The sequence below is a fragment of the Stegostoma tigrinum genome, chromosome 3, assembly GCF_030684315.1.
Source record: "Stegostoma tigrinum isolate sSteTig4 chromosome 3, sSteTig4.hap1, whole genome shotgun sequence".
NCBI classification, from domain to species: domain Eukaryota; kingdom Metazoa; phylum Chordata; class Chondrichthyes; order Orectolobiformes; family Stegostomatidae; genus Stegostoma; species Stegostoma tigrinum.
In genome coordinates this window covers 84,253,683-84,279,721 of record NC_081356.1, presented here as the reverse complement: position 1 = coordinate 84,279,721, position 26,039 = coordinate 84,253,683, and the positions used below count along the sequence as shown (strand labels likewise).

General features: G+C 40.3%; 1 protein-coding gene across 7 annotated transcripts in view; it reads left to right on the top strand.

Annotated features, from left to right (window-relative positions):
- The window catches only part of pam (peptidylglycine alpha-amidating monooxygenase), a 212,053-nt gene that overhangs the window by 92,939 nt on the left and 93,075 nt on the right, over positions 1–26,039 (top strand). For all 7 annotated transcript variants that reach the window (XM_048527249.2, XM_048527248.2, XM_048527247.2 and 4 more), the window contains 2 exons: positions 8,341–8,398; positions 23,928–24,015. In XM_048527249.2, coding sequence (XP_048383206.2) covers positions 8,341–8,398; positions 23,928–24,015 — 146 coding nt within the window. The remainder of the gene's footprint in view (positions 1–8,340; positions 8,399–23,927; positions 24,016–26,039) is intronic.

The window sequence follows — 26,039 nt, the reverse complement described above, 5'->3', positions numbered from 1 at the left end:
GCCAAGCAGCATCAGAAGAGCAGGAAGGCTGATGTTTCTGGCCTAGACCTTTAAGTGATAGACAGAACTGAGGAATTCCATAAACAATGGATCTTATCTAAACTCTGCAATACTGCCGCGTCTAATGGTGAATTGTGATGGACTATTAAACTCATTCAACCGTGGGGGAGCTCAGCACTTTAGTGCAAAAGATAAGACTGAAGAAGTGCAAAGTGAATGATGACCTCCTCTGAAGGTTCCCAGCATCATTGATGCCAGTCTTCAGCCTATCGTTTTTAAGAAATGTCTGGAGTCATTGAATACTGCAGAGGTTTTGGGCCCTGGTAGTCTTACAGTAATGCTGAAGAAGTGCTCTAAAATGTGCTGTTTCCCAAGCTAAGGCGTTTTAGCAGAGCTACAGTACTGATGATACAGTTCTGTATCCACTAAGGTGAAAACTTTTCCAGTTATGTCCTGTACACAGAAAGCTGGATAAATCCAATCTGGCCACTTTCCGCCCTATCAATCTACTCTCGAACATCAGTAAAGTGATGAAGGTGTCGTCAAAATTGCTACCAAGTCGCAATTGCTTGCAATAATCTGCACATTGAAGCTCACTTTGAGTTCTGTCACATGGCTGGAGACACTGATGCTGCAAAGGCTATGGGTCCTAACAACATTCTGGCAATAGTACTGATGCCCTGACCTCCAGAAGTATCCTCATCCGTAGGAAAACTGGAATCAATGGGTATTGGGGGTATACACTCTGGTGGTTGGAGTTCTACTTGGCACATAGGAAGATGGTTGTGATTGTTGGAGACCAGTCATCCCAGCTCCAGAACATTTCTACAGGAGTTCCTCAGGGTCATGTCCTTGGCCCAACCATCTTCACCAACTTTATAAATGATCATCTCTCCATCATGAAGTCAGAAGTGGGGACGTTAGCTGATTCCACAATGCTATGCACAACTCATGACTCCTCAGATACTGAAGCAGTCCATGTTGAAATGCAACAGGATCTGGACAATGTCCCGGCTTGGACTGACAAATGGGAAGTAACATTTGTGCCATGCACATTCCAGGCAATGACCACTTCCAATAAGAGATAACCTTACCACTGCACTTGGCATGCAGTGGTGTCGCTATCACTGAATCCTCCACTGTTAACATCTTGGGGAGTTACCACTGAACAGAGGCTCAACTGGACTCACCACATAAACACAGTGGCTACAAGAGAATGTCAGAGGCTACGAATACTACAACAAAAAGCTCATCTCCCAACTCCCCGTAGATGTCCACCATCAATAAGGCACAAGTCAGGTATGTGATGGAATATTGTCCCCACTTTCCTGTTTGAGTGCTACTCCAACAACACTCAGGAAGCTTGACGCCATGCAGGACAAAGCAGCTCACTTAGTAGCGTGGCATCCACAAAAACCCACTCCCTCCACACCGGGATTCAGTTGCAGCAATGCATACTATGTACTAGAACAGAAATACTGCCAAAGTTCACTAAAGATCTTTGGTAAGCCCCTTCCAAACTGACGACCACTTCCACCAAGAAGGACAAAGGCAGCAGATGCATGGGAACATTATCACCAGGAAATTCCCCTCCAAGATATTCACTGTTCCTGACTTGGAAATATGTCATCAATCCTTCAGTATCTCTCTATCAGAATCTTGGAATTCCCTTCCTAAGGATACTATGGGTCAACTTGCAGCAGTTCTAGAGAGTAGTTCACCACAACCTTCTTGGGGAAACTTGGGACAGGCAATTAATGCTTGGCCAGCCAGCAATGCATATGTTTGACAAGTGGTGGGGTTGAGCGGGGTGGGAGACTGGACATGACGTCAGGCCTGATTTTTGTGCTGAAGTCATGAAATGGGATTTGAACTCTGAATGGTGTCATTCAGAGATAGGAGCATGACTAGTTGAGACATAAATGACATTTTAATTTGGGTTATGTTCAAGTGCCAGTGAATCATTACAAATCAGAACAAGTGAAAGATCATTATCATTCTGAAGTTTGATTTCAAGTGTTTCAATATCCAATATCCAACACTGTTTGAATGTAGACTCTCAAAATACAATGGTAAAAGCCATGGGATAGAGCCAATTATATTACGAATACTGTTTTAATCTGTACATACTGTTTTAATCGATAATAAACAAACCCAAAACCGCTCAGTCGATGTTGTTTATAACTCAGGGTGATACAATAATGCTTGGCTATGGTTGGGGGAGTGTTGAAAGCATCAGAGTGACAGTGTGGGAAGTGGAATTTCTAAGTGAGACAACAGCATGCCTGAAACAGTATATTATGGACTGTTTTTGTGATAATTATCAGTAGGTTTGGAGAGGCAAGTACCCATTTGTAAAGGCTTTAATAATTGGTAAGGTTGCACATACTTGTGTCCCATATTAGGTCAGAGTCAGTTCTCCACAAAAATAGCACAAATGGTAACTCCCTTGTTCATGAATAAATGTACATTTTGGAAGGAAATGAGGCAATTCTGATTTTTGATATATTGGCAAATTCTGAGAGGCTTTGAATGTTAGGTTGACTGAGATTGGTTTAGATCCCAGAATAGTCGTAAGAGAGGAGGAAGAAACATCTGAGGAGTTCTGCTCATAAAGCAGCAACAACTGACATTTCTATGAGCTTGGTGCAAATTACTGAGAAAGGAAGAAAGTTTAGCTTTGTGTATTTCAGAAGGGAATTTAATTCTGGGATGGTGGCAAGGAAAGGAGAGCAGAAAGGTATGCTGGGTCAGGATATGGATAAGAGAAGAAACACCTAGTCTTGACCTTCAAACCAAATATTCTGCTCAGTGAACCTAAATACTGAAAAGCTTTGACCAACGCAGACAGCCCAGACTTACTTCTGTTTTCGGCCCCCAAGATTGTACAGGAAACCTAATTCTCAAGATCATTGCAATAATGTTCACAGCAGGAATGGCTCAGCTGATGTGAAGCCTTATCCATCACGTTCCAATTGCACGTGATTATGTACGGAAAATAAACTTTACCTATGCCTTGATCCAAAATGTGGAACTCTGCCATAAGTATCCTTCCTATAAGTAAGGTATTGAAAAAAGTACTAAATACATCAGTATGAAAGATAGATTAGTGTTATTTTAAAATAAACTCAAAAAGTTTATACCTTAACAACTAATTGCTGCAAATTTGACTGTCCTCATATTTGTTATTCTAGATCCCTAATTATTGAAATAAAGTTTCTCAAATTAATAAATATCTGGCTAGGAATAGAATTGAGGTTTATTGAATCATTGTATCGTTTTCAGAGATCAGAAACAAACTTATGCGACACCTGTCCTCAACAGACTATGTCTGCGAAGTCCACGCTGAACTGGCTTCAAACAATTTGTTGAAATAATGGCCTTGGTCTGCAGAGAGCCGTATTCTCATAACTTTTTCATCTCCAAATCTATCCATTTAAACTGTGTTATCATAAACCACAATCATCATTTGTGCCAGCTATTACTCTAATGAACAGAAACCAAGTCAAAACTGGTTCCCACTGACTCCAGTTCTGCTACGCCATGTTGACTCCGCACTCACTTAAATTTAGCCTTGATGTCGACGTCTGTCCCTCACCACACTTCTGGAATTCAGTTGTTTTGTCCACAGAAGTGGATCAAATTAGCTGAAGACTGATATTTGATGCTCTGACAATGTTCCAGCAATAGTGTTGAAGATTAGTGCTCCAGAACTTGCCACTCCCCTAGCTAGTACAGTTCTAGTACAGTAATGACACTCACATCTACCTAACAATGTAGAAAATTGCTCAGGTGTGCCCTGTACTTAAAAAGCAGGATAAATCCAATCCGGCCAATTACTGCCTATCGGTCTAGAAGGTGGAAGGTGTCAACGACAGTGCTATCACCAGCAATAACCTACTTGGTGACCCTGCTCAGTTTGGGTTCTGCCAGAGACACTCAGCTTCTGGCCTCATTACAAACTTGGTTGAAATGTGGACAACAGAGCTAAATTCTGGAGGTGAGTTGAGAATGACAGCCCTTGACATTGAGGCCATATTTGACTATGTGTAGCATCAACAAGCAATAGCAAAATTGTAATCAACAGGATTTGGGTGGAAAACTGCTGGTTGGACACCTGTCTGGCACAGATGAAGATGGTTACTTGAGATCAGTCATCTCAGCTGCAGGACATCACTACAGGAGTTCTTCAGTTTTCAGCTGTGTCATCAATGACATTCACTCCAACATAAGATAATAAATGCCGATGTTCAGTAATGATTGCATTCACCAATGGTCAGCATCATTCACAACTTCTCAAATACTGAATGAGTCCATGTTCAAATTTAGCAAGATTTGGACATTATCTGAAGAGGAAAATGACATTCATGCTGCACAAAAACCCAGCAATGACCACCTCCAATAAAGAGACAATCTAACTATTGCCCCTAGACATTCAATGGAGTTACTATCTCTAAATCTCCCATTATCAACATTCTAGGGCATTCCCGTTGACCAGAAACTCAACTGTTTGTAGCCTTAATGTTCTATGCACATTTTATACTTCTGTGCAGCATATTGTTTAAACTACGCTTTTTTAGTCACCTAAAACGCATTTTCTAATTCTGTAAGAATCACAAGTAGTAATAATTAGATAATTGTATAAAAGTCAGTGATTTTAATATTAAAATCCCACGAACCTGTATACAAAAATTGCATCCACAAGAACTGATTTGTGTAAGCGAAAATGTGGAGGGAGGAAGGTGAGAAAATTGCTGGGGCCTTGTACAAAATCTTTATGTCCTCTGTCGTCTCCGGAGAGATCCCAGAGAACTGGGGAATAGCCAACGTGGCTCCCTCTTTAAAAAGGGCAACAGGGAGAATCCGAGAAGTTTACATGCTGTTGACCTTTGCATCAGTGGTAGGGAAATTATTGAGAATTATTGGAGGGATAAAATTTACTCTCTCGCAGAAAAATACAGACTTATTATTGACAGGCAGCATGGCTTTTTGTGGGGAAGGCTGCATCTCTCAAACTTGATTTGAGTTTTTGGAGGAGGTGACAAAGATGATTATTGAGGGCAAGGCAGTAAATGTTAGCTATATGGACTTTAGCAAGGCCTTGGACAGGTCTCTCAGGGGGCAGGCTGACACAAAAGGTAAAGTCACATGGGACCCACAGTCAGCTGGCAAAATGGATACAGAGCTGGCCAAGTCATGGAAGACAGTGTATAAGTAGAGGGGTGTTTTTCTGATTGGAGGTCTGTGACCAGTATTCCACTGGCTTCAGTGCTGGGACCACTGTTGTTTGTCATACAGAAAAAATATTTTGAGGAGAATGTAGGTGGCCTGATTATACGCTTGTGGATTATGGAAAGACTGGGGGAGTTGAGCACAGTGAGGAGGATTGCCAGAGGATACAGCTGGAGACTTGGGCAGAGAAATGGCAGGTGGAGTTTAATCTGGGAAAGTGCAAGGTGATGCATTTTGGAAGATCTAATGCAGGAGAGAAGCATATAGTAAATGGCCAAACCCTGAATAGCATCAACATTCAGAGGGATAGAGGCATACAAGTCCATTGTTCCTTGAAAGAGGCAACACAAATGGGTTAGGTACTCAAGAAGGTATGTGGCATGCTTGCCTTCACCATTTGGGGCATAGAGTATAAAAATTGGCAAGTCTTGTCATAGCCGTGAAGATCTCTAGTTAGACCGTGTTTGGAATATTGTGCACAATTCTGGTTTCCACACTACCAGAAAGATGTGGAAGCTTTGGAGGAGATGCAGGAAAGATTTAACAGGGTGCTGCCTAGCTTGGAGGGTATTAGCTACGAGGACAGGTTGGGCAAACTGTTTTTGGTTCTGGAGAAGTTGGTAGTGAGAGAAACCATTGTGAACTGCTGCACTTCTTGCTGTGAAGGTATCTACATTGCTGTTAGGAAAGGAGTTTCAGGATTTTGACCCGGTGACTTTGAATGAATGGTTGATATAGTTTCAGTTCAGGATGTGAGTGGCTTAGAGGGGCAATGGTACAGATTTTAGGTTTGGAATTTACTGCTGAGGGAGCTTGGGTGAGTTATTGCAATGCATCTTGGAGATGGTACACACTGTTGCCAATATGTGTTGGTGCGAGAGCATGTGAATTTTCAAGGTGATGGCTGTTTTGCCAGTCATGTGGATTGTTTTGTTCAGGATGGTGCCAAGCTTCTTGATTCTTCTGATTGACGAGACATTGTGGGTGTGAGACAAATATTTATAGTGTATGTTTACTGGTAATTGACCCCTCTGCTAAGAGAAAATGTCCATTCCTATCCAATCCATCTATCCACCTCACAGTTATGTCGACCTGAATGAAGACCCCACTCAGACTTCTCTGCTTCAAGGAAAACAACCTGAACCTATTCAGCCTCTTTTCATAACTGAAACACTCTAGTAGTTTTCAGTTATAGAATGGTATCTGACATTTGCCGCTGTGTTGCAGATTTTGCAAGTCCAGGCTGACTGCAAATAACCAAAGCGATACGCTGTTTGATATAATCCAGAAATCCTCAGATGTATGGCCAACAAACTTGATATCACATCCGCACTCAAATTCATATACCATTATTAACCAATTGTGTCATAAGCAGAACGTCTTTTTGGCTTGATGGCAGCATTCTGTTAGTGTCATATACCACTTGTGTTACTAATGCATAGTGGCACCATGAGACAACTATGATCACCTATTCCTCAAACTTTTGAGACGTTTTATTCCTCTTGGGTAATCAGAGGTAGACAGGGCATATTGCCCTGATTAGTGCCTAATTTATTTTAAAGAGGAATTAGTGATTTGTTGTCTAGGTATGATTGCAATTCTGTCAAACAGAATTTCAATTAATTGTTCATTTTCAATATTTATAGTTGTATTTAATTTCATTTTTCTATATGAAGTCAGATTGTGCTAATAAAGTGAAAACACTTAGCTGAAGAGTTGCAACACTGAATGCCACCATTTATATGAACAGGATGACTGCAATCGCTCGCTGGCAGAAGGAAGAGCGAGGTTTTCCTCCCCTTGATAAAACTGTGCTATGTTGCCTCCTTGTGCCTTCTTGGTGATTCTCTGTTGACAAAATGGTTGCAGTCAGATTGTATAACCTGAAGCTCAGCTAACTGGGTTTTATAGCTCAAAGGATAGGATGCACATTTTTACTTAGAGCTTCTTGGCTAGTGTTGGTCTACCTGAGGCCATAATTGTGTTGTGTCAGCATCACATTTACTGTCAATAATTTTGTGGTTCAACAACATCACACACATACTTAAGGCAAATCACCAAAACCAGTCTACACAAGAGCTGACATAGATACAAACAAGTCAGATGAATCCATGGGAAAGTAGCAAATGCCTGTGTTTCAGAAACTTTTTAACTGTTGAGAGTGAAGCTGTGCTGAGCTGACACATTAATAGGTTCTTTTGGTCTTAAGTTTTGATTTATTTGCAGGCTAAGAAGTGAAATGCAGCTTTGTTTTGCGTCTTTACCTTTACCATATAAATAACGTTGCCCCAGAGAACTCCAGGGCTGCTCTTTCATTAGAGCCAGAGGCGACTGATGGTGGTTTAACCTGAGGTTCACCACACCTCAGGCATAGGGAGAAGTTGAGGAGGAAAGTCCTTCATGGTAATCTCAACTAATGGAGGAATTGAACCCCTTCTGCATCATAAACCAGTCCACCTGCCAAGTGAGCTAAGCAATCCCCTATCAGTGTAATTGGGTACTGGGCCAGGAGTGTGTCTCAACATAATAAAATCTGATTAATTCCAGTCTCTGATATTGTTGTGATATTGGTCAGTGCATCAGTGACCCCACCTCACTGATGATCTGTTCATAAATCTCACCTGCACCGAGGGGGTCAGTTAGCTCAGTTGGCTGGATGGCTGGTTTGCGATGCAAAGTGACACCCAGCTTGGGTTCTGTTTCCTCCATGAAGGACTCTCCTTTTCAAACTCTGCTCACCTGAGGTTTGGTGACCCTCAGGCTAAACCACCACCATTTACTTCTCTCTAAGTAGAGAGTAGCCCTATGGTCTTCTGGGAATATAGTGACTTTATCTATGCTGGTAGTTTAGTTGTGTTTCAAAATTCATTGTTGCTTTGAACCGTGTGCTAGCTTTCTGTGGCACAACACACAGGTGAAGTAACTTAACAAAATGCTCTTGAAATTTTAAAACAAACTCTTAACTTCAGAGATTAATTCCATTTCACAGTAGTTAATATGTTTAATTTGAAACAAATTCTGTGTTTCAATTGGATTATAAAAATGGGCTGAAATTTAAACTGTGTCATTAAAGAGTTCTAAGAATTTTTTTTTCCACTTTTTTTACAGTCGGATAGCTACTTTTGCACATTCGTTCCAGTGCCATCTGGTCAGAAGTCCTATATAGGTGAGTGTTCATGACCAGCAACAATTGAGCATTTTCATTCTTGTTTGGGGTGTAATCTCCTGTAGTAGTTTTCTTACTAAAAATACATAAATTCCAATGTCTGTGGGATATTTCATCATTAGTTGTAAATCTCTCCAACCAGACAAGTTCATGTGGCATGAAGTCTGACGTAGGTTGGTTGGCCCAAATATTTCTGTTATGTAGACATAGTGTAAATATGAGACGTTCCATTATTAGCCAATTACATTTGAAGCCCTAAATTGGAACAAAAAACAAAGTTCTGATGAATTAATCCATGTTCAAGGGGAAAAACGTATAATAAATATGAGGCCTTCAACTTCTGTGTGAGTTCAAAATGTTCTTTATTTGTCTAATATATTTATGACAGTTTGAACATATAAAACACATTTAATTTTTTTGTGCAGACAAACAGGGCACGACAAAATTTGCCAAGTTTTCTCATTAATCTTTTGTAAAATATGCGTACAAGTTATTGAGTTGAGATTATGCTGTTGTCCACATTTTCTTGTGTATTTATCCTGTATCTTTGTAGGTTTAATTGAAATGTGTACAAGACCAGAGAAACTGTTGCTTGTACCATGTTTACAAGGTTCCTCAGGTGCTCTGAATACTAGAGTATAAACAAAATAGAGACAAGAATTGCAATTACATTGATGAATCATTAGAAATATAGGAGCAGGAATATGCTACTCAAGCCCTCAAGCCTGTTATGCCAATCTGATGATATAACTGTCTCTTTAGTGCAGTTTTCCTCCCCACTACTCATGTCATATGTGTGAGATTGTGTTCAAAGAAACAGATCATCAAGATCAGTGAGTGGCGAAAAAAGCCTGTTTATTGTATATTCACAGCAGCACGATGCGAGGCGAAAATAGAATAGAATAGCTCAAAGGTAGCCTCTTTTATACATAGAATATTGATGTATGCACACACTAACACTTGATTGCTAAGTAATGATTGCTGTACAGAAATCTGTCCTGCAGTAAATCAGGGATGGTTCAAACACTTGTCAAGTATTAGTGGTTATTCTAATGAGATTAGTGTCTGAGATAACACAGTGTGAAGCTGGATGAACACAGCAGGCCAGGTAGCATCAGAGGAGCAGGAAAGTTGATGTTTTGGGTTGGAACCCTTCTTCAGAAATGGTGGGGGGTGCAAAATGAGCTCAGAAATAGAGAGAGGAGGGTGGGGCTGGGGTGGGTAGATGCAATGGTGATAGATGAGTGCAGGTCGGGAGTGGGCGGGATTGGTCAGTGAGGTGGGAGGGGCGGATAGGTGGGAGAGATGATGGACAGGTTGTGTCAGGTCAAGGAGGTGGGGTGAGAGGGAGTTTGGTCATGGGATGAGGCCATGGGTATGGAGATATTGAAACTGGTAAATCACAATTGGGCCAATGGACTGTAGGCTCCCAGGTGGAATATGAGGTGCTGCACCTCCAGTTTGTGGGTGCTGTCATTATGGCACTGGAGGAGACGCAGAATGGACATGCCACCCAGTGAGTGGGAGGAGGAGTTGAAATGGTTCGCGACCAGAAGGTGTTGTCGTATGTCGCGAACCAAGTGCAGGTGCTCTACAAAACAGTTTCCGAGCCTCTGCTTGGTCTCACTGATGTAGAGGAGGCCACATCAGGAGCATCGGATGCCATAGACCTCGTTGGCGGATGTGAAGGTAAACCTTGTCTAATATGGAAGGTTTGCTTGGTGCCTTGAATGGAGGTGAGGTTGGAGTTGTGGGGGCAAGTTGCTGGGGGTGGTTGGGCTAGTGGCGAGTGTGGAGCGGTCGAGGGAGTTGTGGAGAGTGACCCTGACTCCAGCATCTGCAGTTCTGACTATGCTGATATTAGAGTGTTTCTCTGGTTTGGCCTCGCGTAATTCAAAAGGTTTTAGTCCTGTTATCTTCAGAGTTAAAAAGGCTAGTAGAAATGTCAAGTCTACACAGTAAAATGATCGGTGTTAAATAAAAGTTTAGTCACATCTGTCTGAGAATTTTTACTATTGCCCATTCATTCATTCAGTTTCACAGTCGTGTCAGTTATTGTAACACTGTAAGTTTCATTCATACATTCATTCGTTCAAAGTCGTGCGGTTCTGATCATAGCACTGTTAATTTTATTAGTAGGTTAAAGTTTGCCTCAGCATAAGAAATTGAATAAAAACTTAAGGCAAAATAAATCCTGCCATGTACAAATTATAATATGCTTAATCTCATACCAGTCACAATACAAAAATGTCTGCAAAAAAGTTTCGTTTTGTTTTTAAAGGAAGGAACAAATCCATTTGTTATCTTTGAATGAATCTTGGAGCCATGCTGGCTGGAAATGGGTTGAGAGTAAGTGGTTTAGCGATCGCACATAATCAAGGCTAGGTTTTGATATGAAAAACAATACTTTTGGTATGGGGTGGGTTCTACGTTGTTGTTCCCACGCACATTTTCCCGTCGCTGAGGCAAAAAAGCCCCAGCATGTGATTGCAGCCAATTGGCCTGAGCCAATTGGTATGGAGGTGTAAAATGTTTTATCCTGTGACATTTCATTCAAGTGAGAGTGAATGCGGCCTTGTTAAATGTAGTTGTGTACGCAGTGCATTATGCATGACTGCACCTTTGAGTGGGATGTAATCTGATATGATGATGCAGAACATAGAACATAGATAGAACATAGAACAGTACAGCACAGAACAGGCCCTTCAGCCCACAATGTTGTGCCGACCATTGATCCTCATGTATGCACCGTCAAATTTCTGTGACCATATACATGTCCAGCAGTCTCAATGACTCCAATGACCTTGCTTCCACAACTGCTGCTGGCAACGCATTCCATGCTCTCACAACTCTCTGCGTAAAGAACCTGCCTCTGACATCCCCTCTATACTTTCCACCAACCAGCTTAAAACTATGACCCCTCGTGCTAGCCATTTCTGCCCTGGGAAATAGTCTCTGGCTATCAACTCTATCTATGCCTCTCATTATCTTGTATACCTCAATTAGGTCCCCTCTCCTCCTCCTTTTCTCCAATGAAAAGAGACCGAGCTCAGTCAACCTCTCTTCATAAGATAAGCCCTCCAGTCCAGGCAGCATCCTGGTAAACCTCCTCTGAACCCTCTCCAAAGCATCCACATCTTTCCTATAATAGGGCGTCCAGAACTGGACGCAGTATTCCAAGTGCGGTCTAACCAAAGTTTTATAGAGCTGCAACAAGATCTCACGACTCTTAAACTCAATCCCCCTGTTAATGAAAGCCAAAACACCATATGCTTTCTTAACAACCCTGTCCACTTGGGTGGCCATTTTAAGGGATCTGTGTATCTGCACACCAAGATCCCTCTGTTCCTCCACGCTGCCAAGAATCCTATCCTTAATCCTGTACTCAGCTTTCAAATTCGACCTTCCAAAATGCATCACCTCGCGTTTATCCAGGTTGAACTCCATCTGCCACCTCTCAGCCCATCTCTGCATCCTGTCAATGTCCCGCTGCAGCCTACAACAGCCCTCTACACTGTCAACGACACCTCCGACCTTTGTGTCGTCTGCAAACTTGCTGACCCATCCTTCAATCCCCTCGTCCAAGTCATTAATAAAAATTACAAACAGTAGAGGCCCAAGGACAGAGCCCTGTGGAACTCCACTCACCACTGACTTCCAGGCAGAATATTTTCCTTCTTCTACCACTCGCTGTCTTCTGTTGGCCAGCCAATTCTGTATCCAAGCAGCTAAGTTCCCCTGTATCCCATTCCTCCTGACCTTCCGAATGAGCCTACCATGGGGAACCTTATCAAATGCCTTACTGAAGCCCATATACACCACATCCACAGCTCGATGCACTTCTGAGTTAGTCTGAATGGGGTGCCTAGTACACATGAGCCCATAGTTAGTATGACATGCAGTCATGAACAGAGATACAATTATTAATTATTCTTCATAAACATGAATTAAATTATTAATAAACATAAATTACAATATATCATTAGTAATTATTAATTTGCTGACCTCTGTCTTGATCATATAGAATTCATAGAATCCCTACAGTTTGGAAACAGGCCCTTCAGCCTAACAAGTCCACACCGACCCTAGGAACATCCCACCCAAGATCCATACCCCTATAACTCACCTAATCTATACATCCCAGAACACAGAGAATATTAAAGTAATGGTCAGGTGGGCTGAAGAGTGGCAACTGGAATTCAAACTGGAATATTGTGAAGTTACACCTCCCTAGTTAGACTACAAGGAAAGGGTTTACACTGAATGGTAGGACCCTGGAAAGTATACAGACAATAAGATATGGGAACACAAGTAGCCCAATAAGAGCCATCAGGTCTGCTCCACCATTCAGTGTGGTCAATTCCATTTTCTTGCCTTTTCCCTACAACCCATAATTCTCTTACTGATTAAAAATCTGTCTCAGCCTTGACTATAATTAGCAATCCATCTTGACAGCCCTCTGCAATGCAGAATTCCACAGAGTCACTACCCTCTGAGAGAAGAAATTCCTCATCTGTCTTAATTGGGTGACCCCTTACTCTGAGATAACACCATTTGGTCCAAGACTCTTGCCACATGGAGAAAGAACTTTTCTGCATCAATACTGTCAAGTCCCTAAGAATCTTATGTTTCAATAAAATTTGTTTTCATTCTTCTTAACTTCACTGAATACAGACCTGCTATACTCAACCTCTTGTCTTATGAAAGTTCCTCCGTACATGCTAGCAGCTTAGTGAACCTTTTGTTGACTGCTTCCTGTGCCAAAATATCTTTTCTTTTGAATAATTTTGAGCCCTTTTTCTAAATATTCCAGCTATGGTCTGACTACTGTCTTGTACGTTTTCAGCAAAACCTCCCTATTTATATATTCTTTTCTCTTTTGGAATAAAGTCCAACCTACCATTTGCTTTCTGTCATACCCACTGAACTGAGATACTGGCTTTTTGTAATTCATGGATGAAGACTCCCAAACCCCTTTGTTCTGTATCTTTTTGCAGTCTTCCCCCATTTAAATCAGATCCAGCTCAGAAGTGAAATCTTGGTATGAATGTCAACAGATCCAGGGCGACAGCAGGGTGGGTAGATAAAGTGATTAAGAAGACATATTTGTTAGCCAAAGTATAGAATGAAAGAGCAGGGGAATTATTCTGAGACCATGTAAAAGGCTGATTAGGTCAAACTGGAGCAATGCCTGGTCCCAGTCACCACATTATAGGGAAGATGTTAGAGACAGTTCAAAGGAGATTTGGCAAAGTGCTGCCTGGGCTGGAGAATCTGAGGCATGGGTAAAGTCTCGATAGGCTGAAGCTGGTTTCCCTGGAGCAGCAAAGGTTGAGGAAACCTGATGGAGGTATATGAATTTGAGTGGCATAAATATAGGGCTAGGAAAGAAACTTTTCTTCTCCCCGCCCCCTCCCACCCCTCATTTCAAGGGGTCTCTAGTGAGAGGATATAGATTTATGGTAGAGTTATAATACAAAGAGGAGATTTGAGGAAACTTATTTTACCTCGAGAGTGGTGGGAGTTTGGAACTCACTTCCTGAAATGGTGGTTGAGTTAGAAGTTCTTGTAAATTAAGCAGTATTTAGGTATTCACTTGTGTTAGCATAATCTCCAGGGCTATAGGCCAAGCCACGGAAAAATGGAATGGATGTATGCAGATTCTTGTTGCCTGGTGAGCTCATGGGCTGAATGGCTTCCTTCTGTGCTTTAAAAGATTACAAGTAAAGTTAAAGTAAGTTAAAATGACAAAGGATAAAATACATAAAATAATTTAACAATACAAGGTATAGGTATCGGAGGACAGGTCAGTTAAACAGAACTTTGCCTTTTGGCAAGTGGAAAATTGTAGACATTGCTCGTAAAGCAAGTGATCCCACGTACAGGCAGTGTCATGAGCCGCACAAGCTTGAGCTCAAGATTTTAGAGCATGAACAACAGCGGAACTCTCAAAGTTGCATCTCCAAGGCAGGAAACTACGTGGAGGGCACATTCAGAAAGGTGGTGATGCTGCAAGTTAGGGGCGAACAGGTAGTTAGGGAATGAATGATCACCAGGCCGTTCAAGCAAAACAGGATGGTGTGTTTCTTTCCAGGTGATGAGGTCAAGGATTTCGCAGACCAGCTGCGAGAAAATCTTCTGAAGAAGGGCAAACAGCCAGAGGTCACAGTGCGTGTTGATAGTAACAACATGAGAAAGGTGGTTTTACAATTGGATATTAAGGAACTAGATAGAAAATTAGCAAATGGGACCTCGATAGTAGTAATCTCTGAATTACTGTCAGTGCCACGTGTAAGTAAATAGAGAGATAAGAAGATGGTATAAATAAGAATGTGTGGCTGGAAAGTTTGCACAGCAGGGAGGGATTTAAGTTCCTTAGGTTTGTCAAATGTGATATCTGTTTCATGAATATATTAATTCTGCCCAATCAGAGCATTATTTTATAGATGTTCAATTTCTCACTGTATGGTTCCAATACTTTACCTACAACTAAGATCAGGCCAACAGATCTACAATTCCCCATTTTCTCTTTCCACCCTTTCTCAAGTAGTCAGGCTGTATCTGCAACCTTCCAGTATGTGGGCATTGCTCCAGAAGCTATAGAATTTTCAACAATGCGTTCACTATTTCTATGGACACCTCTTGAACAGAAGCAAAGGCCTACTGAATCTGCACCGACCCTCTGAACAACATCCCACCCAGACTCAGCTCCCACCCTAAACCCATAACCCCTCATTTACTATGGCTAATCCACCTCATCTGCATGTCCCTGGACACTTTGGGGCAATTTAACATACCCAATCTAGCTAACCTGTACATCTTTGGATTGTGGAAGGAAACCAGAGCATCTGACAGAAACTAACACAGACCTGGGGAGAATGTGCAAACTCTGCACAGATGGTCATCTAAGGCTGGACTCAAACCTGGGTCCTTGCTGCTGTGAGGTAGCAGTATTAACCACTGAACCACCGTGCTGCTCAGACTCTAGGATCTAATTAGCAAATCCAACAAGTTTTAAAACACATAATGAGCAGACAATAAGTAATGCTATTTGAGCAAAGCAAATTTGTCCAAATCAAACTGTGATGTATTATAAATTGATCACCAAGTCCTGAAGTTTCCTGACTCACCATATCGCTTTATTCATGAGTCTGCTAGCTAATTTGTGTATTTTTGTATTAAGCTGTTAACAAGTTATTAATTTATGAGTAAAATTTCACCCTTCTTTTGATATTCTGTGAGGTTTATCATAAAATTGTTGTCACGTTCAGCTTTATTTTACAATATTTTCTCCCTTTTTTTAAATTCAAATATTTGCCAGCACTGTTATGAATCAATTTCTTGTAGATGTTTGGGAATACTTTGGGTTGATCTCCCTGCATCTCTTACTTCCAATGATCATTCATTGAGTCTTCTAATTATTACCTTTCACTGAAGGTGTAGCTGTAAACAATACCTTGTTGGGCATGAACCTTTATTTTAGCATTCCAAGACCTAAAAGTACCTCTATCCTGCCATATATTTACAATGACTAATTCATTAAGTAACATTTTAACTGTCTTGAATTACTCATTTATAGTTATAATTTTGATTGATATGTTGTATTAAGGGATAAATATAGCAGCATTGTGGGATCATTGCCCATTTTCAATGTACAGCACAATATTTCTATAAATCAAAGAAGAGATGGAAATTATTAAATAATTTTTGAACATGGTCGATTGGACTGTTAGTATGATTGAGGTATAATGGATGGTGGTCATGAATGTTGTTTCCATGTAGATTATTTACATATTAAAAATGGACATCATTGCCCAATCTTGCAGTTGTTATTGTCAGCTGCAAGATTTCAGCTAGGAAATTGACTAATGTAAGTCACTAAGACTGGACTAATGAGCATCTCAGTTTTATAACTGCTGTTGCATCATTTGCAGATCCTTACAGCAAAGCCTAGGCACGTACTTTATATTTTGTTGGTTTTCTGTCTGAGGCTATATCCTATAGCCTGCTCCATTGAGCAGCATGTTTATCTACCTGGCAACAAACACAATAAATTCTTCACCTTTTACAATTAGTGTAAAGTAATATATGATGTCTGTGGCCTATTGACAATGAATTTATTCATTTAAACAACTGAAAGATGACAGAGTAACATTGGTCCACATCATCCTGTGAACCTCATAAACCTCTTAATTTATGTAGATTCAACCTAAATAGAAATAATATTGTTTGTTTCAACCAGTCCTCCTGTTTTACATTGATTTTTTTCAATCAACTTGAATTTATATGCTATTAAAACGAGCAGCCCACTAATCAAGGTCATGTGATTTATATTCAAAGTTTTAATTTACAAAATGCTCAATGTAAATGGTTCCATCAGTACAGAAATTGCCTTCAAGCCATACCCCGAATGCTGGGTGATTAGTTTGTCATGATATACATTAGACCTTCTGAAATGTGCACATATACTGCTATCCTGTTGTGCTGTTCAGCCGTAGTGACACCTGAAGGGGGATGTAATGCTGTGCAGAGAAAAATTGACCATGAGAAAAAATAAGTGAAGCAATAAATTGAACTGTCTGAATCTTATCCTTGCTTTACACGCTCGATTGATTTGCAAATAAATGTTGCTTTTCATGGACAGATTCATGCCAGATAGTCAACACTTCCATTAGGTAAGCAATGTAAGCAGCATACAATAAAGATCTTGTCTCAAGAAATTGTCATTGTTTATTTTAAGGGAATTTTGTGTTCGTATATTGATGTACCAAGATTATTCATACTTTATATCCCAAATATCCATATGTATTGTTATTATAAATTTACTGAGTAAAGTCCAAATCACTGACATAATTTATCGCACCCTTGTTTAAACCCAGCAACAACAGAAAAGTCAACAGATAAGTTAATCTTTATGGATAAAAGCTTTTAGAAATGATAGTCCAGGACCAAGTTAAGTCTTTTGGAGCAGACATATGGCACATGACAATCAATGCATTGAAGTTAATGAAAAATAGTCATTAAAAAATCTTAGTTAAAACACTGCATCTTCTCAACTAAAGGTGCCTCAAGAACCAAGAAATACATCTTTAACCAAAATTAATTTTGCAATGACATACACCAAATTTCCTTATCAATAACTGATAATATTCTATAAGTTTTCCTAATTATTTGCTGTGTCTGCATGCTAGCAGTTTGATATTTATGCATTCCCAAATTCCTGTATCTTTCAGAACAAGGCAATCTCTCACTATATGAATAACTATTTTTTGTTTGTTTTTAATGCCAAATGGACAAGTTCACTTTCTGCTACATAATATTCCATTTGCCATATTTTTGCACACACACTTAACCTTTCTAAATTCTGGATGAGAGTTTGCTCGCTGAGCTGGAAGGTTAGTTTTCAGACGTTTCGCCACCATTCTAGATAACATCATCAGTGAGCCGCCGATGAAGCGCTGGTGTTATGTCCCGCTTTCTATTTATCTGGTTAGGTTTCCTTGGGTTGGTGATGTCATTTCCTGCGTCGGTGATGTCATTTCCTGTTCTTTTTCTCTGGGGATGGTAGATTGGCTCCAACCCAACCCAAGGAAACCTAACCAGATAAATAGAAAGCAGGACATAACACCAGCGTTTCATCGGAGGCTCACTGATGATGTTACCTAGAATGGTGACGAAACGTCTGAAAACTAACCTTCCAGCTCAGTGAGCAAACTCTCATCCAGAACCTCAAACTGAGCTACAAATCTTCTCAAAACTCGCTTTCTAAATTCCTTTTCAACCTCCTTATGCCCTCTTCACAACTTAGTTCCTCCCCTATATTTGGGTCATCAGCAAATTTAATAGCACCCCATTTGGTCCTCACATCCATGTCATGTATAAGTAATGTGATAAACTGAAGTCTTTGGAACTGATTCCTGTGGCACAACAGTGCTAATGTATGGCCAAAGGGAGTTTAAAAAGTGTGTTCAGTAGAGGCGATTGTTGAGTCAAGAACTACAGGAATTTTTGAACAATTGAATGGATTTAAAATCAACTAGAAGTAGTAGAATAGCAGGTGCACAAATCCTATTTTAATCCAGAAAAATCAATCTAAAGTTGATAATGAGATCTATTCTTCTTCAGGTTTGCTTCCATACCAAGGTAGTAGATCTTATCTGCGACTTACATTTGGGACATTAACTGTGGACTATTCTGCAGCTCAGAAAACTACCAGAATGGGACATAGCTTCATTCTAGATCCGATGGTGGGAGCCATCTTCATCAGACTCCTACAGAAGAAGCTGCCTTGTTCCGTGTTTATCTCAAAACATTTTGCAACTGATAAAACACATTCCACCCTACACTTGTAGTCACAAAATACAAAAAAGCCATGGTGCAGTTAGACAGATACTGTTACCAGCATTAGAAATCAAATCCTCGTGTAGAAATTGGAACCCATCTCATGAAACCTGGCAGAGGTTGCTACGGGTTTGCATTTGTGGCATTCTGCCGATCACCACACTTGGCTTCACGTATTGTGATTGTAACTTTTTCAAAAGGTGAATTCACAGAGAGGTCCTGAAAGCTGTGAGCGAAGAATTAGCTAAGCAAGCTGCCTTCAGTCAGGAGAAGGAGGATGTAGATCCAGAAATCAAGATGACGAACTGTGGGTTTCTTGAACAGATTGCTAGAGAGAGTGAGGAGATATTAGAGCTTTTGGTGGGCTTAAAAGTGGACAAAGTCCCCAGGTTTGAATGAGTTGTGTCCAAGGTTGCTGTGGGGGACAAGGGAGGAAATGGCAGGGGTCCTGACCCAAAGTTTTGATTCCTTTCTGGCCACAGGAGAAGTGACAGAGGACTGGAGAACAGCTATCAAGAGTGATAAAGATTAAAAACATGGATTTACAGATCTGTGAGTCTGATATCTGTGCTAGGAAAACTATAGTAGAAAATTCTGAAAGAGAGAATTCAGCTCTGTTCAGAAAAGCAAAGTTTGATCAGAGTATCAGCATGATGTTGCCAGAGGGAGGGCATGCCAAATAAACCTGTTTGGTTACCTCTTCAAAAAAATCCAATGTGTAGGTGAGGGTAGTATAGTTGATGTATGAATTTCAGCAAAGCCTTTGACAGTGCCCCATGTGGGAGTCTGATAAACAAGGTCAAAGCACATGGGATCCAGGGTAAAAGAACGTAGAACAGTACAGCACAGTACAGGCCCTTCCATCCCCTATTCCCAATTCCTCCGCCTCCGCCGCATCTGCTCCCAGGATGAGGCATTCCACTCCCATACATCCCAGATGTCCAAGTTCTTCAAGGACCGCAACTTCCCCCCCACAGTGGTCGAGAACGCCTTTGACCGCGTCTCCCACATTTCCCGCAACACATCCCTCACACCCCGATCCCGCCACAACCGCCCAAAGAGGATCCCCCTCGTTCTCACACACCACCCCACCAACCTCCGGATACAATGCATCATCCTCCGACACTTCCACCATCTACAATCCGACCCCACCACCCAAGACATTTTTCTATCCCCACCCTTGCCTGCTTTCCAGAGAGACCACTCTCTCCGTGTCTCCCTTGTTCGCTCCACACTGCCCTCCAACCCCACCACACCCGGCACATTCCCCTGCAACCGCAGGAAGTGCTACACTTGCCCCCACACCTCCTCCCTCACCCCTATCCCAGGCCCCAAGATGGCTTTCCATATTAAGCAGAGGTTCACCTGCACATCTGTCAATGTGGTATACTGTATCCATTGTACCCGATGTGGCTTCCTCTACATTGGGGAAACCAAGCGGAGGCTTGGGGACCGCTTTGCAGAACACCTCCATTCAGTTCGCAATAAACAACTGCACCTCCCAGTCGCGAACCATTTCAACTCCCCCTCCCATTCTTTAGATGACATGTCCATCATGGCCTCCTGCAGTGCCACAATGATGCCACCTGAAGGTTGCAGGAACAGCAACTCATATTCCGCATGGGAACCCTGCAGCCCAATGGTATCAATGTGGACTTCACCAGCTTCAAACTCTCCCCTTCCCCCACTGCATCCCAAAACCAGCCCAGTTCGTCCCCTCCCCCCACTGCACCACACAACCAGCCCAGCTCTTCCCCTCCCCCCACTGCATCCCAAAACCAGCCCAGCCTGTCTCTGACTCCCTAACCTGTTCTTCCTCTCACCCATCCCTTCCTCCCACCCCACGCCGCACCCCCATCTACCTACTAACCTCATCCCACCTCCTTGACCTGTCCGTCTTCCCTGGACTGACCAATCCCCTCCCTACCTCCCCACCTATACTCTCCTCTCCACCTATCTTCTTTACTCTCCATCTTCGGTACGCCTCCCCCTCTTTCCCTATTTATTCCAGCTCCCTGTCCCCATCCCACTCTCTGATGAAGGGTCCAGGCCCGAAATGTCAGCTTTTGTGCTCCTGAGATGCTGCTTGGCCTTCTGTGTTCATCCAGCCTCACACTTAATTATCCAGCATTTTTTGTGTTTGTTTCAGATTTCTAGCACATGCTGTATTTTGCCTTCAATTATCCGAGCATATTTATAAAATATTTATAAATTTCATATGCACCGTTTTGACTTACAGATCTGGAGAGGTGAATTCTGCATTTATAGCAGCCCATTATTCATAGGTATAAAAATGGCAGCCAACAGCTACAACAGAGACTACTGTTTGGTCATAAGTAGATTGAAACTGGCAGCCTTTGAGATGTATGGTAAAACTCCTGACAAAAATAATCTTTTGTAATGTTGCTTGAAAAGCAGTTTATAATATCTGGTGCAGGAAACAATCCATGCCCATTTCCCTTTAACTAACCATGAAACTTGATTCTTGATCTTCCAATCTGGTTTGACTCTGACACTGTCTTGATTCAAGCACAAATGGTACTGTGACTTTCAGCCAGGCACTGAATTAGAACAGCTGTCAGTGATTACAACAGGGATGATTTGTGGAACAGGCTGCACTTTGAATCATCTGACATGATGTTGAAGTATATTGTTAATTGAAGAAACAACTGTTACCTCCTTCTTGTGGGGATGTATAATCTGGCAGCAACCTGAGCACATCTTAAAATTCTATCTGTGTTGGATACAGTTTTTGAGAAATGGAAAACCTGTTAAATTTAACAATATAGAACAAAGGTTTGTTTTTCATGGTTTATGTAAACAGTATAAGGCAAAGCATTTTTGTTCCTAGTTTTTTTGAGCTGAATAACATCAAAACTTTTGGAACTTACCTTATTTATTTTAAGTTGATTTAGTTTATAAGGCATGGAGAACAAAGCCCAAAATGTATATAAAACTGTAGTTAACCATCAATTGGAATATTGTACCCAATCCTTCTGGGTACTGCACTTCAGGAAGTTCATGAAGGCTCTGCAGAGGGTCCAAAGATGTAGGGCTGCAGATATTCAGATAAACTCTGAGGAAAGAGAGAAAAAGTGAAGAGGAGGTTATTAAAACATGAAAGGTTTGCAAGCAATAAAAAAGGAGAAATTGTTCCTGGTTGCTGAGAAGACCAGATTTAAGATGACCGGCTAAAGTTCCAAAAAAGACACAGCGATAAACATTTTTAGAGCAATGAATAACAGGGATTTGGAAAAGTTGATGAATATAGATTTAAAAGTAACCTTAAAAAGGAAGCAGATAAATACTTGAAAGGAAAAATATTCTAGGGTGTAGGGAAGGAGTGAAGCTAACTGGATTGAAGTTCCTGAACTGTTTGACAGCATCCTGTGCTGAATTATTATATGATTGTGTAATTTAAGATAACTGCCAGCTGAAATAGTTGAAATCCATAAGCTTTATACATTTGGTTGTTTTCACTATTTTTTATATCATTGTAGAATGGTTATCATGTTTGGCTGTAAAGAATAAGCCTGACATGCATGTAGTTATTTCCATATTTAGAAGAAGCAAAGTTCTCTCCATCAACTCCTGTTTTGTGCACAAAATGAAAACTGACCACCAAGTCACAGGCAATAACTACTGCACTGCAATAATATAGCTCTTTTAAAAATGTTTTAATTCCAAATCAACAACTGTTAAATGCGTATTTCTTGCTCGTTTAACCAGTGTACTCATGGTTAAAGGATGAGGAATCTTTTGAAGTTATGCATAAGGCACCTGAATTGCACAGTGATGAGATTGCTACACAGTCAGGTGTATCAGTTTTTGGATGAGAAATTAAACTACTTTAGTGGGTTGAAAAGATCTCATGATACTATTCTGATCTTCTTGGTAGCATTTATCTCCCAGCCAACTGCATTAAAGTAGATTATTTTAACATCATTTCATTAATGTTTCTGGGCCTTCAGCTGGATTTGACTACATTTCAGTAATACTTGATTGGTTTGAAACGACTCCAGAGGCCAGTATCTAATCAACAAGTAACCCTTTATTTACATGTGGAAAGTCCTTGACACTGATCCAGCTTCCTCCGAGCTGGTTCTCACAGTGACACGTTGCTTGACACTCCTGTTTTTGTCTGTCAGCCAGGGCTCCTAGATTGAACCAGATTAACGGCCCCAATCAGGGAAATCCTATTCTATGGTGCCCACCTAGGTGACCTCATTACAATCACTATAGGTCATTAAGCGACTTGAAAAGAATGTATTTATGTGACATCTTTCACAAAAACAGAATGTACCAAAGTACAGCCAATGAAATGCTTTTGAAGTGAAGGCACTGTTGTGGCAGGTAATTTGTGCGCAGCAAACTTCCACAATTAGCAATGTGATAATTACACAATAATTTGTTTGAGCAGCCGTGATTGAAGATTAAAAATTGACCAGGATACCAGAGAACGCCCCTGATCATCATCTAAAAATTACTATGGAATCTTTAACATATTTCAGAGAAGGCATACAGTGCCTCAACTTAAAATCCCATCCAAAGGCAACACTTTCAACAGTGCAGCACTCCCTTTGTACTGCATTACAGTCCCATCATTTTTTTTAGTGCTCAAGTCCTGAAAGAACATTTGAACCAACATTCTTTAGCCTCAAGAGGCAAGAGTGCTCGGCACCTTGGTTAATATAGTCTGGGATTGTGCAAAAAATGTTTTCATATTGCACTTTCTTTTCTAATTTAATAACGTTGATGTAATTGGCTACAAGTGCAATTATTAAAATGCTATTTTTAAAATAGAGAAATTGACATATTATGATTAAAATGTTCACCTTAAATTGCTTACAGTACAGTCGTTTATATTAAGGAGTTGTGATGTTTATCTTGATAAGTGACACTTATGCCATGTTTAAGGCAATATGTACAAACACAATATGGGAATTGCTTTAGACATTATTAAATTATTTTATAAAGTCAGAACATGTATTTCAAAAAAGCATGAAACCAAGAATTTGAATTTGAAGAAGAGGCATATTTACATCTTTACTGTTTCTACCGAAGAACAGTTGAAGTGTATTTTAACAACAGTTAGTTAAATAATATACAAACTCTGCAAATGAGTGCAGATGATGCCACAAAAGTTAATAATGCACAAAGTATAATTGATTTCTCTTCAATTTTGCAGTTGATTTTAAACCTCATGCAAGCATGGAAACTGTTCATCATATGTTACTGTTCGGATGCAACATGCCAGCCACGAATAAGAATTATTGGTAAAGATTTCAGCTTGATTTATCAAAACACTTAGAAAATGCTATTAAGTGAGCTTGCTTTCCAAATATATCACTTACAACACAAACTCTAAGGGATAGTAGTAATTCAGTGTTCATTGAAGGAGTTTGTTCTTTCCAACTTCTTTGCAAGTTTGTGCATGTATGTATTGATTATGCAAAAATTAAGCACATATAGTTCAACAAAATATAGTTAAGCTGTGTAAATTACAAGGTTGTACCCTATACGATTGGTGTTCAGGTCATGATGTAAAATTCTCATCCTTATTTTCAAGTCTGTCCATGCTTTGCACTCTCCCTATCTTTCTAAAGTCCTCCATTCTTACAGCCTACCAACATATTTGATAATTCGGAAGTTTAGTGTTTTGTTTCTCAGTTTAATATCACTTGAAGTATTTAATAGAGAGCAGAATTATAATCATAGTAACAAATAATAGCACTCTAGCTGAAACCTTTTACAAATTGTTGATGAAGAAGACAGCAAAATTAAATTGAGCTGAATTTTGTGTTTTGTTTTTGGTGACCACAATTAAGCCATTGCAGGTTGGCTAATTTTACATACATGTTATCTGTTTGATCTGGTTTTAAAGATAATTTGTTTGGTGATGTGTCTTATTTAAATTCTGATGGCAACATTGGTGTGCTGCTTTAAAATTATGTTGTGTCCTAGATCAAACGACAAATTTACAGCTTTGCCCCAGTTATTTGAGGTATGTTTATTCAGCAAACATGTTTATCAGTTATAGTATGAGGTTAATGCAATCTGCCCCTTAATGTCGTGGGAATAATTAACCAGTGTTGATAGTTAGTTTATATATCATATAAGATTATATCACATATGCTAATTTCTCTTAATTGTGTTGTTTATAAATATTAACTTCTATTTTAAAACCCAGGATGACGCTGCAGCATTTGTTTGTACATTATGGGACATAGCAATATTGTTTCCAGATTTATAATTTTTTTCTGAAGTAAGAAAAGGCTGCATTGTATAATCTTCTGTTCATGTCCTGAAGACATTTAGCACATGCTGGGAGTTGCATGGCTAACAGTCTTAGTTTAGAGGGAGGTGATGGCCTAGTGGTGTTGTTGCTGGACTGTTAATCCAGAGACCCAGATAACGTTCTGGGGACTTGGGTTTGAATCCTGCCACAGCAGATGGTAGAATTTGTATTCAGTAAATATCTGGAATTAACAGCCTAATGATGACTGTGAACCCGTTGTCGATTGTCAGAAAAACCCATCTGGTTCACTAATGTCCTTAGGGAAGGAAACTGCCATCCTTACCTGGTCTGGCCTACATGTGACTCCAGACCCACAGCAATGTGGTTGACACTTAACTGCACTCTGGCCAATTAGGGATGGGCAATAAATGCTGCCTGGTCAGCGACGCCCTCATTCCCGTGATTGAATAAAGAATGCTGTTCAACTGTGGAAAGGAATTGAAATAAGATCCATTTTGGCCTTTAGCTAACAATTATACACATGTATAATTTACAGAAAAAGAAAGTCACTGGATGTTGATGAGGGATGGAAATCTGGTTGATTTTTGACTCATTCTAAAATCAGGATTGTTAAATTTTATTGCGACAATGAATTAAGCCAATCTTTCAAAATTATCATTCACTTTTAAGCACATTGATATGAGTGAAGACTTTCAGGTTTGAAGTAAAAATTGCTTTCAGTGAACATGTGTCATTGTAAATAAAATACCTTCATCCTTCATGATGAACACACACTGCAATTTGGTGTATTTCATGGATTTGTTTATAAGAGCTATTAAAATGGTTGTCCAGAAATTTGAAATTCCTGTTATGTACTTCACAAGTTTAGGTGACAGTGCAGAGAGTAGAATACAGTAGGGTGCAATATCCTTAATTTAGTTTAAAATGCAAGTAAATATTTCTGCTTTTAATGAGAGACAACTGAACAGTTGTGTTGCAAAGTAATTTTGTCCCTCTCGCAACTCTGCTCATTGCTTTTGACAGCAGAACTCCCATCATTAT